General features: G+C 34.3%; 1 protein-coding gene and 1 long non-coding RNA gene across 2 annotated transcripts; one reads left to right on the top strand and one right to left on the bottom strand.

The window, feature by feature from the left end:
• Positions 1-9,377: 9,377 nt before the first annotated feature.
• On the bottom strand, positions 9,378-9,959 carry LOC139785552 (uncharacterized). The gene is made up of 2 exons (XR_011721992.1): positions 9,767-9,959; positions 9,378-9,677 (listed from the first exon to the last, which is right to left on the bottom strand). It is a non-coding gene; the product is annotated as an uncharacterized lncRNA (long non-coding RNA).
• A 2,277-nt stretch (positions 9,960-12,236) lies between these two features.
• On the top strand, positions 12,237-13,421 carry LOC139785551 (uncharacterized). The gene has a single exon (XM_071724718.1). It carries the CDS (start codon positions 12,237-12,239, stop codon positions 13,419-13,421), a length of 1,185 nt encoding a protein of 394 aa, XP_071580819.1.
• The last annotated feature ends 12 nt before the right edge of the window (positions 13,422-13,433 follow it).

Raw genomic sequence — 13,433 nt, 5'->3', positions numbered from 1 at the left:
GTTGATACCAAAAGGCAATTTAGTGCTCATATATCTATCAAAGGGTGTGATAAAAGTGATAAGAGGTTGACTATCTTTGTGAAGAGGAATTTGATGAAACCCCGTTTTTGCTTAGTAAATATCTTTGAGTTTTTCAAATCAGCTATAGCTGTATCAACTTTAAGAATTGGGAAGTTAGCTCTTTTCATTCAGTTATTTAAATTAGTGTAATCACAGCATAGGCGAATTTCATCACTGTTTCTTTTTGGCACCACAACAATAGGACTGCACCAGTCCGTAGGGAAATCTACCGGTACTATTATGCCTAACTTGACGAGTTTATCTAGTTCCTTTTTTAATTTTGGTAACAAAGGAATAGCTACAGTTCGTGGAACCGACTGAAAAAAAAGGTCCTCCCTCTTTTAAGTGAATTTTAAGTTCTCTTTTGAATTGGCCTATGCCTTCGAATAGATTTAGATAGTCAGTACAAATATCGAATGGAATCTTATTTCCTAATCTTGTCATATTAATCTTACTTACCAAATTGAATCTTTTAATCTCGGGTTTGCCTAACAAATTCTGTTTCAACCCTTGTATATAATATAAACCTTGGCCTTAGTTTTGCAACGTTTGTTCCATAGCGTCACATCGAGAAGTCCTGTTACTGGTAGGTTTTTACCATCTGGCCCTAAAATATTTTTAGTCGATTTAACAATTTGATTGCGAAAATGTTTCGGTATACAATTATCTGAAATACAAGATACATCTGCGCCAGTAACAAATTTAATTTCATATCTAATTCTTGGATAGCAACCTTTACAGTGAAGTCTCCGTCTACCGAGTCATCGTACACTTTACCCAGAAAGATAGGATCGTCGGCGTCTTCTCCTTCGATGCAGTGTATCTTCTTGGAGCGACACCTTTGTCCCAATGGCCCATTTTCTCGCAGTTTCTGCATTTGGAATTCAGCGCTGGGCATTTCTTGATATCTGCGTGTCTTGCTAAACCGCATAGGGTACACTTCTGTTCTTCCTGACTCGAAGTAGACTTCCGCGAACGCTGATTATGGGAAGTTTTCTTCTTCTGCGTAATTTTATTTATCCCCTTGATGCTTAGCCTCTTGCCTAATTACTTTACTTTCTTTGGCTTGAATTTCCACTTGGCAAACCATATTTATAGCCTTTTTTACCGTTAAATTCGAGGTTAGCTGCAAACGTTCTGACATACGAGTATCTCGAATTCCGATCACAATACGGTCTCGTATCAACTCTTCTTTTAACGTACCATACTCGCGCGTTTCTGCTAGTGTTTACAGGGCTGTTATGAACAAATCTACTGGTTCGTCCGCCTGCTGTACGCGTGAACTTATATCTCTCGAACACTGTGTTCCTCTTAGGGGAAAAATACGTATCGAACTTACGTTTGACGGCATCGAATGTCGTTCCGGCAGAAATTGACGGCATGATTTGAGTTAACCCACTCGGCATGTTATGTTGCTAAAATATTGAAATATTCGGAAATGGTGCAGAAATATTTCGTTAACATTTTATTTGTAACTATGCATCTGAAATATTTCAGAAATGTACCTGCATCATGTTTTTTATAATATTGCATTAACAATATTTCTGAAATCTTTCAGAAAGTTGTTTACAATATTTGTAAGTTTCTGTAATATTGCAAAAAAATGTAGCAGATGCAATATTTCAGAAATATTTCTGAAACATTATAAAAGTAATATTACGTTTGCATTGCACGAATAATATTTCTGTAACATATCAAACGCAACATTGCATTTAAAATATTTCTGAAAAATTTCTGAAAGATTGCGTAGGTAATGAAAAATTGAATTGCAGGCAGTGAATTTCTACAATATTGCAGAAGAAATATTGCAGATGTAATGGTTTAGAAACATTTCTGATACATGATAAAACTATTATTACGTTTACATTGAACGCGTTATATTTTTGAATGTTTCACATACAACATTGCTTTTGTAATATTTCCGAAAAATTGCTGACAGACTTTAGAACTTATAAAAAATTAAATTTATTATTATTTAATATTGCATTTTATTGCATTTTTTCTCTTTTATTAAGAATTTTCTAATATTCCAAATTTTGTCATATGGCATTTTTAATATAAAATATAAAATATTTAATAATATTTAATATAAAATAATATTCGACGCTGACTGGCAAAAAAGATTTATTCGTATATCTGTATTGTTAATATTGTTATGCGATAGCTTTATGCTCACCAAAATAAGCAAGTATAAGAAAGAAAGAAGCGTCAGAGTCAGAGGATCACCACTACCCTGTTCGATCATCGATGTCAAGCAACAAGGCGCCGGTATACTAATTGGATGGGTGACCGGCTGAGAGAGCGGATTTCTTCGGACAAATGCGCGGCGGCTATACGCACATAGCTTAATATATTTTTTTTGTTCCGGTAACAAATTATTTCATTTTTCACATATCAACAAATAGTTTTTGCGTCAGTAACAAAATTTTGTTTGCTAATACAAAACATTTTTCTCAGTGTAAAATGTATTTGAAATATTTCTGAAGTGTTTCTGCAATATTTCGTAGATATATTTCAGAAATATTTCAGAAATATTGCCGAAATCTTTCAGCAAAGTTGCATTTGAAATAATTATGCCGATTGAAACATTGCAGAAATGTTGCAGAAACGGTCGTGAAATATTTCTGAAATATTGATGAAAGGTGTAATATTTCAAATGGAATTTTGCAGAAATGTTTCTGAAATATTACATGCCGAGTGGGAATATTTCTTCCGCCTTTTCGCCCATGGTATAGCACAGGAAAGTCAATCTTTTTTTTGTCCGGTCTGTTCGTCATATTCGTCACCAAGATATATCGCAGGAAGCGTTTAATCCAGATGTCCTGCAGCTCTGGTTTTTGGAAGTCAAATTGGTCTGGTACCTTTATCCCGTACATCCCCTAACAGCACTAATATCCTGTATATCTATAGAATATACTAAGGATGTACTTAATATACTGAGAACATCCTTATAATATCTTATACTGTACGATATCCTCTGAACATTCTCAGAATATACATGTGCTGTTAGGGTCGGTTTTTCTTCTTCGGTCGCCATCTTCTTTCGTAGCGCCTTGTCTCGAAGATATTATTGCAGACTTCTCGATAGGTGATCTCTGATGAATCTTGTTATGCAGGATCTTACGGATCCCACTTCTGACACCATGTAGTGTACTCAGGTGGAAATGATTCGTGCCACGGCTTGGTTATAACAATATCTTTATTAACTTGCAAGGGTATCTGTATTGGCCCTGTGCCTGCCGCGCTCGGACTCTCGCACGTTCTGTTGCACGCTACGCACGCTGCTCACGCCCCCTCTCTAGCCTACCTACCGATATATGGTACAATGCGGCGATATACAATGGGCGCGTTCTCATGCAACAGTTATTTTTCGAAATAATACATTCGAGGTAATGTAATTGGCGCAATTTAAATTTCGCCCTTGGCGAAGCAAAATTACGACATCCGCAGGTCTTCGGATCCGATGCTTCTTTTAGATTTAGAGGAATAATCCAATCTGAGCTCAGGAAACTTCCAACACTTGTAAAAAAAACACGTTCTGCTAAACGTGGCCAATGTTAATCAATATTTAATAATTTAATTGTTGTTACATTGTTTTTAATATTTACCGGTTAATATATTATTACAAGATTTTTTAAGGTGGTTTGGCTAGTACCGTATGAGTCAACATAAAGCCTAAATTAAAAAGAAACATATTTATGCATATATTCTAGACACTTGTATAATTACTGGTTTTATAATGTAACTTTTCATTCGATTATGTATCAATTTATCTACTGATAAATGTAAACAGTTCAAGATTTGACTTCCGTTGACTTTCGTACAAGAGAAATGTCGCGACATTGCATCTCTTCGCTGTAAGCAGCTATCATGCCAGTGCCATGTATTTGAGTGAGGTTATGTATTGTGTTTACGTTGAAAAATAATGGAAGGTAACAAATAATTTCGATAATGGGAGATTTGTTTGCAAAAGAACAGTGCTGTGGAAAGAAAACACTACATGGCACGGCGTTGCCACATGTCGCGCACAGCTGATCGAAAGGCCGACAAGAAACGCGACAATTCATCAAGTTGATTAAATTTTTGGACTTATTACACGTCAGCGTCGTTTTATCTTATACTTAACAAGTGCTAGAAGAATTAAACAATGTTATTTTCAGTTTTTTGAACTTGTTTCTTTACAGATAGTGAGTAAAATTCTCGAAAAATGTATGTTTTCGGTACAATTTCCCATAAAACCTATGTTAAAAATGCTAACTTTGAAATTTAATATCTCAAAAACTAGACGTCAGATCTTCTCAAAATTGAAAATTTAAGTGTATTTTGATTTTCTTTCTAACATATTTTTTATTCAGAATTTTTTCTTTGACATGTTCTGATGGCCGAACCACCTTAACACTATAAAAATTATTATATGCAAGTATAAGCAAAAAGGAAGTGTCAGAGTCAGAGGATCACAACTAACCCATTCGATCATCAAGCAATGTTTTCTGAATGTTGAATTGCAACGTCTACAAGACATTACAGATCAGCGGACATTAGATGTTTGTATAACATTGAATTTACATTTTGCAGTTAATACAATATTGCAAATGTTGCAATGCAATGTTTTTGAGATGTTGATTCAACAATGCTTGTGTGCTGTGTGGGTGGACATTGGCAGAACGTCATTATGTACGTATGATCAGAAACAAAATTATTAGCCTTTATTTTATTAAAGGAACCTCAACCGGAGAAAAATATGCTGCACTTTTAGAGAACATTCTACAAGTTTGTTTAGAAAACTTGCCGTTAGAAATTCAGATGCAAATATACCCAGATAGCCAAGCGTGATAGAGCATATTGAGCAAACTAATGCATTGCATGTGTTTACATATATTTGCTGTAAATTTGCTGACATCGAAATAGAACACGTTACAAATACAGCTACATGACTGCTTATACATGCAATCAGTTGACGCAATTTCAAAAGCAAACGGTCCTCAATATTGGTACGTTATGTTGTCTGCAACGTGTCAGCAACATGACAGCAATGAATGATCCATCGTTCCATCTTGAGCATCATGATGCAAACGTGACGGCAACAACACATATATAATGATTTCCATCCGTTATTGTGTATATGTCGTCAAGCTATGAAGTTTTTTAATTGTATCTCGTTGCTAACGAAGTATTGACAATATGAAATTGTCACAAATCCCTCACAAATTGATGCTGTCACGTTGCAATCAATTTGCTGTTAATAGAAATATAATTCATATGAGTTCAACCCAACAAGCATAATGCTGTCTCACCTTGTCCCGAGTTGTCAAAATTAGTTGCATTAACGACAAGCTGCTTGTTGGCAACATGGCAGCAAACTCACAGCATTTGGCTATCTGGGTAGTGTATCATCATGATGGTTGTCACATAATCAGCGATAGGATTAAGTATCTTATAAATAGATTCAAATTTTTTGGCGTGGTTTCAAACTCTCTATTTACTTGAAAAAATAAAAGCAATACTTTCAAGTAGACTCGAACCTGGACGAAATGGGTTTGAACTCTCCATGAAAAACCCTCTACCTTAAAAAACAAGAGTATTTACTTCCAAGAATTCGAACCTGAGTCGAATGTGTTCGAATTTTTTATGAATACTTTATTAGCCTTTGAATCAAAATATTTGTATAAAACGATGATTATTTTAATATATTATTTTTTGATAATTACAAATATTAGAGTTTAACAATCGTTGAGATTAAATCCATAAACATATGATTAAAAATATAGAATAAAAATTACTTAAAATCTTTACACATTTATACATTCTTTATGGCTCTTGCCTCCTCGCCGCTTCTATCCTTGTTTGATGACATCAGAAGCGAGAAATCGCATTCCAAAAATTCTCTCAGTTTCACGTTGAAATAAAAAGATATATTCATAAAACTCAATTGTAATTAATTCAGCACATTTGTAAAACATACCAAACACTTTCCTTTGGCTTTAATAATCAATAAACAGCTGTAAAATAAAAAATAAAAGAAGACAGGTTAAAAAAGTAGATTGCATGTCATGTTAATTTTACGGCTATTTAGTGATTATTAAAGCCGAAGGAAAGTGTTGGGTATATTTTACAAACGTGCTGAATCAATTACAATTACGTTTTATGTATATATCTTTTATATCGCAAGTACAATGTACGAAATATTATTTCTTATGAATATTAAACCGAAATCACACAAAGCACGATTTCTTGAATGATTAGCATGCTGCTATGCCTGCTCTGATGCATGCATATACACATGTTCATGCATTGAGCGAGGCACTCTGGCATGCATCTGCATGCACCAATTAAAACATTGAAAATAGTCACGATCAATCAGACGATCGACAGCATCTTCAGAAAAGAAATTTTAATTTCGTAGTACGTACATATCAAACGCCAGATTCGAAAATGTCGTGGAATAAAGAACAAATAACAACATTACTAGAGGCGTATAAAAATAAATCACTTATTCATACAGCAGTTTTCAAAAAATATTTCTAAATATTTCTATAAAAATATTGCGAGAAACATTTTAAAATGGTTTTAGGAATATTTTAAAATGGTTTAAAAACCTTTTGTGTTAACAGTTTTAAGAATATTTGAAAAATCTTTTAAAAATATTTTTAAAAATGTTTTTTTTTATCACCCAGGCAAAATTTTCTTAAATATTTGAAATATATTTTTGTAATATTAATTCAAATCTACATATTTATTGTATCATAATCTTGTTTCAAAATATTAAAAAAATATTTTTATTTCTTATTGGTTTTATAATCTTTTTTCAAATATTTTTAAAAATATTTTTGAAATATTATGAAATATTCTTAATTAAGAAAAATGCATGGTAGCACATCTTTCCGTGCTAGTTCGCAACGACGCCGCTAGGCGGCGCATAATGGTAATATGGTAAGACTAACTCGCAAGTAAATTTCAGTTGGGATCTAATATAAGCAGGCCTCCGGCGAAGCAAAATCATGACATTCGCGACACATGTCTTCGCCAGTAGGAATACAACGCAAGGCTTACCCAACACCACTGCGATGCTATAAATATACAAAATATTTTCCAAAGTAAGATCTAAAGATGTATATTTTTCAAATATTAAAAAAATCTTTCAAACGTGAAACAATTATTGCTGATTGGGTCAAACATATTTTATTTTTCGAAGCAATATTTCTAAAAGATTTTACAAATATTATTGAATATACTTATTTGCAATCTTTTAAAAATATTTTTGAAAATATTTTTTTGATATGATCTGGCGGACATAGAAACATTCTAAAAATATTTTTGTAAATTATTTTAATCTTCCTAAAAAATATTTTAAAAATATTTTAAAAATATTTTGTGCTGTATGGGTACCACCTACCCTCTTTTTTTATTTTCCATAAAGCATGTTTTAAGGTAGTTCTGTCGTTTTTCACTCTTCTTACGAATTTTTTTAAATTTTAATATGTTGTAGACGGAGTTAATATCTATCGATTACGAAATTTTTAAGTCGATTCACCGTTTAGTTTATTAATTAAAAATACACGGAGAAAATTGCTACGGTTATTACAACAACATTCTCTATGATTGAAAAAGAAATGTATGTGAATTCAAGTTAAATTGATATTACATTGAATGCAGCTGTTAAGATATGCTCATTTATACAGTTTTCATAACCGTAGTTCTTACGATACGTGACATTCGGTTACAATACCCTCGTATATGGTTGCCTCAACCAAAGAATTATTGCTATCTCTCTTATGTGGTCTGCAGCACAAATATTATGGTTGAGAGATCCATAAGATATAGCTGCACGGTACAGCACTGAATCACTGCATGATTGAGAGTTTAGTTCCATTGCGCGCGCAAAAGAATTTCTGCATAGAATAAAGTGGATTTGATAAGGATGTTTTAACTTTATAAATATACTTTTTTCATAAATATATTTACGAACACAAAATTTTGTAATGAGCCGACACTGGTTTCTGACATTCACCCGACATTAAGAAATATTACATCATATATTCAATTCAAAATTTTATTACTCTTTTTAAACTGAATTTGTTTCTTAAGATGATTTTTAAAAAATTATATATTTGCGCTGATTATGACATATGTAGACTATATATAACACTTACATTAAATTAAGAAGTAGTCTACCACGTAAAGCAGTTGGCTCACGATCCAGAGGTCCCGAGTTCGAATCCCACCAAGGTAAGTGTTTTTTTCAAATACGAGAAAATATTTATAATCATAGACTGCATCTTAAGAAACAAATTTAGTTAAAAAATAGTAATAAAATTTCGAAATAAATAATTTTTTTTGTCGGGTGAATATTTGTTCATTATGGTTGTAACATCCATATATTATGGTTGCAACATCCATATAGTAGCTACCCTCACTAAGGTTAGGGCAACCATATAGGTCACTTCCAGAGTACTATAGTTTCCATAACCCTTTTGTATGGATGGGCGAAAATTAACATTATTATTCTGGTGCCGGATCCTCTGTCGGTGGTGGGATGTTTGTTTCCCCGAATGTTAACGGACTCGCCGAATGGTATCAACCCACTCGGCATGTTATGTTGCTAAAATATTGAAATATTCGGAAATGGTGCAGAAATATTTCGTTAACATTTCATTTGTAACTATGCATCTGAAATATTTCAGAAATGTACCTGCATCATGTTTTTTATAATATTGCATTAACAATATTTCTGAAATCTTTCAGAAAGTTGTTTACAATATTTGTAAGTTTCTGTAATATTGCAAAAAAATGTAGCAGATGCAATATTTCAGAAATATTTCTGAAACATTATAAAAGTAATATTACGTTTGCATTGCACAAATAATATTTCTGTAACATATCAAACGCAACATTGCATTTAAAATATTTCTGAAAAATTTCTGAAAGATTGCGTAGATAATGAAAAATTGAATTGCAGGCAGTGAATTTCTACAATATTGCAGAAGAAATATTGCAGATGTAATGGTTTAGAAACATTTCTGATACATGATAAAACTATTATTACGTTTACATTGCACGCGTTATATTTTTGAATGTTTCACATACAACATTGCATTTGTAATATTTCCGAAAAATTGCTGACAGACTTTAGAACTTATAAAAAATTAAATTTATTATTATATAATATTACATTTTATTGCATTTTTCTCTTTTATTAAGAATTTTTTAATATTCCAAATTTTGTCATATGGCATTTTTAATATAAAATATAATAACTAAGTAAGGCTCTATAATGTAAACGAAAAAACCCTTAAACGGGCAATAAGAGCACAAGCGTGTCGTTAGAACGCTAAACTTTATTCTCAGAAGTCGAAATTAGTCAAATTCACGAACGTTTCGACCCTTATTTGGGGTCCTCCTCAGCGTAACTCCTACATATAAAAATTAGTACAAATTGGTCCGACGTCGCAAACATACATACAGATATTCTACCGCCGTAAACAACAAATCATCGCTGGTCAGTTATGTTAGATGTGCACTCCGACACGTTCCAGAATATCGTCGCATAGAAGTTTCCTGGTTGGAGCGCCAGAAAATTTTCAAACGGATGTAATGTCGTTGTCATTGTGACGCAACGCCTGTGGACAAATTCGGAGTACCATCCTCTCTCAATATTCATACAGGAACACAATAGATAGCACAAAAGATATCAACCAAGGTAACTCACAGATTTAACATACTGGACAATAGTCAAGTCGCAACGCCACGTCAATCAATTACAGGGATCGGTGTGTCTCCGAGGACGTTCACACAGAGAATGGCACGCTTGCCTTATACAAGGTATCGACGACATAGGAAGCGGGGGGAAAAGGTCACGCGTAATTTAAAACAAGTCCGCGTAACAACAATAATTCTAGACTTTAACAAGTCCATTGATAACACTAATGTATGTTTCTGGTATATCTTTCGTATCCGTCTGCAAATTTAAACCTTCTCTTTGCCTTTTTATGTAAATCATTTCTGATATTAAGCGTTTACTCAGGGACGGTTCCTGGTCTAATATTTCCACATCTTTCCAATTGAAGTCATGGTTATACTGCAATCTGTGGTCTGTTAAGACCGAATGACCCGCACCACTCCTTCTGATATGCGAGTTATGTTCTTTAACTCTCGTTAAAAGTTGTCTCCCTGTTTGACCGACATAGGAAGCCTCACAATCATTACAATTAATTCTATACACGACATTCCTATGCGATAATCCAGGGAGAGTATCCTTGTGAACTCTGATAAATTTGTTCAATTTATTAAGACTGAAATACGAGAGCTTTATATTAAGATCCTTAGTTAAACTTTTATATTTCTCAGTCAACCCAGGGACGTATGGTATCGTGAAATATGGAACTTTATTATCAATGTTCTTATCGTTAGTAACGTGTCCACCATTAAGCAAAATTCTCAAACGCTCATGTATTGTCCTAAAAATAAATTCCAACGGATAACAATTATTTATCAGAATTTGAATCAAAAATCTTATGTTTTTTTGGTGAAATCTCGGATGCGACAACTTGAATACTCGATCGATCAAGCCGATGACCGTGCCCTTTTTCTGACAAAGTTGATGTTGAGAAAGGAAATTTAAATATCTTCCGGAAAAAGTGGGTTTATGGAACCAGTCAAATTGCAAATGTTCACCTATGTGAAACATGGTGACCTCTAAGAAATTCAATTTGCCACCCACTCCGATCTCCATAGTAAATTGCAATCTCGGGTGAAAAGAGTTGAATGTTTCTAATACGTGAGTGCATTCGTTTAGAGGCACTGCCATTGCAATATCATCCACGTATCTCTTATAAAAAGAAGGGGCAAAATTCAAGCTTCCGAGCGCTCTAACCTCCAGGTCCTGCATCACGATATCCGCCCCTATGGGTGACAATGGGGAGCCCATAGGAGAACCGAAGGTTTGCTGATATATAACTCCATTAAAAACAAAAAAGGTCGATTCCAATACCAATCTTACTGCCTGAAGAAATTCGGGCTCCGGAATCACGCAACTCTCAGATACATAATTCCACCTTTTTGCAATGCTATCAATAACCATTTCAGTAGGCACGTTAGTAAAAAGAGAGATAACGTCAAGAGACATTAAAGTGTAGTCTTCTCTAATGTGGGTTTTGGATAGTTTTTTGACCAAGTCAAAGCTATTCGAGACATGGCTATCTCCTTTAGGAAAGCTATCAAACATGACTTTATGGAGAAAAGCAGCCAAATTGTAGAACGGGCTATCCACACATGAAACGATGATTCTAAGAGGACAATTAGTTTTGTGGATCTTCGGGAGTCCGTACGCTCTCGGCAATGTTCCATCACTACAATATAGCCATCTGTACAATGAGTCTGAGATGAATTCTGATTTCCTCCATCTAGTCAAAAGTTCTCGAACCCGAGTTGTTATCTTTCTAATTGGATCTCTAGAGACAATCTTGTAAGTATCGGTATCTCCTAAGAGCTCCTCCATACTGGCTATATATTTATCTTTGTCCATTGCTACCGTGACGTTACCTTTGTCAGCCCTCGTTAGGATTAAATTAGAATTATCATCAATAAAATTCTTTGTAGCAATCGACAAATGTTTCATCGCGTTGTTGTGTACACTTTCCTGTACCACGTAACCCCGAAGACCATTCACCAAATTCGAGAATCGATTTCTAAGAGTTGTATGAGTTTTAATGGGAAACTTCTTTATATTATTTTCGATGTTTTTAATAAATTCGATCGTTACTTTGTCTTTCTTTAGTCCCGGAAGGCTGAAATTTTCACCCAGTTGTAACAGACCTTGAATATCTGTAGGGATATCAGTGGATGACAAATTAACGAACCACCCCTCATTTAGTTGTGTTAAGGAAGGTATCGGCGTGGTGAAAGATTTCGGATCTATGTTTATTGCAATTTTTTGGCCAGAGCGGTTGAGAGAAGGCACTAACGAGTATGTCAAATTATTATTGTCAAGGGCCCGGTGTTCAGATGAAATGTTACAAAAATATTCAATCGGTCTGATGTTTTTCCGTTGTTTGATATGTTTGAAATATAAAAATTCAAATTTCTTGTTTCCGAAAAAACTATCCAAAACCCACATTAGAGAAGACTACACTTTAATGTCTCTTGACGTTATCTCTCTTTTTACTAACGTGCCTACTGAAATGGTTATTGATAGCATTGCAAAAAGGTGGAATTATGTATCTGAGAGTTGCGTGATTCCGGAGCCCGAATTTCTTCAGGCAGTAAGATTGGTATTGGAATCGACCTTTTTTGTTTTTAATGGAGTTATATATCAGCAAACCTTCGGTTCTCCTATGGGCTCCCCATTGTCACCCATAGGGGCGGATATCGTGATGCAGGACCTGGAGGTTAGAGCGCTCGGAAGCTTGAATTTTGCCCCTTCTTTTTATAAGAGATACGTGGATGATATTGCAATGGCAGTGCCTCTAAACGAATGCACTCACGTATTAGAAACATTCAACTCTTTTCACCCGAGATTGCAATTTACTATGGAGATCGGAGTGGGTGGCAAATTGAATTTCTTAGAGGTCACCATGTTTCACATAGGTGAACATTTGCAATTTGACTGGTTCCATAAACCCACTTTTTCCGGAAGATATTTAAATTTCCTTTCTCAACATCAACTTTGTCAGAAAAAGGGCACGGTCATCGGCTTGATCGATCGAGTATTCAAGTTGTCGCATCCGAGATTTCACCAAAAAAACATAAGATTTTTGATTCAAATTCTGATAAATAATTGTTATCCGTTGGAATTTATTTTTAGGACAATACATGAGCGTTTGAGAATTTTGCTTAATGGTGGACACGTTACTAACGATAAGAACATTGATAATAAAGTTCCATATTTCACGATACCATACGTCCCTGGGTTGACTGAGAAATATAAAAGTTTAACTAAGGATCTTAATATAAAGCTCTCGTATTTCAGTCTTAATAAATTGAACAAATTTATCAGAGTTCACAAGGATACTCTCCCTGGATTATCGCATAGGAATGTCGTGTATAGAATTAATTGTAATGATTGTGAGGCTTCCTATGTCGGTCAAACAGGGAGACAACTTTTAACGAGAGTTAAAGAACATAACTCGCATATCAGAAGGAGTGGTGCGGGTCATTCGGTCTTAACAGACCACAGATTGCAGTATAACCATGACTTCAATTGGAAAGATGTGGAAATATTAGACCAGGAACCGTCCCTGAGTAAACGCTTAATATCAGAAATGATTTACATAAAAAGGCAAAGAGAAGGTTTAAATTTGCAGACGGATACGAAAGATATACCAGAAACATACATTAGTGTTATCAATGGACTTGTTAAAGTCTAGAATTATTGTTGT

The sequence above is a fragment of the Temnothorax nylanderi genome, unplaced genomic scaffold, assembly GCF_030848795.1.
Source record: "Temnothorax nylanderi isolate EJ_2023f unplaced genomic scaffold, tnyl_v1.0 TNYL_tig0827_pilon, whole genome shotgun sequence".
Lineage (NCBI taxonomy): Eukaryota > Metazoa > Arthropoda > Insecta > Hymenoptera > Formicidae > Temnothorax > Temnothorax nylanderi.
This window is presented reverse-complemented; position numbering and strand designations above follow the sequence as displayed.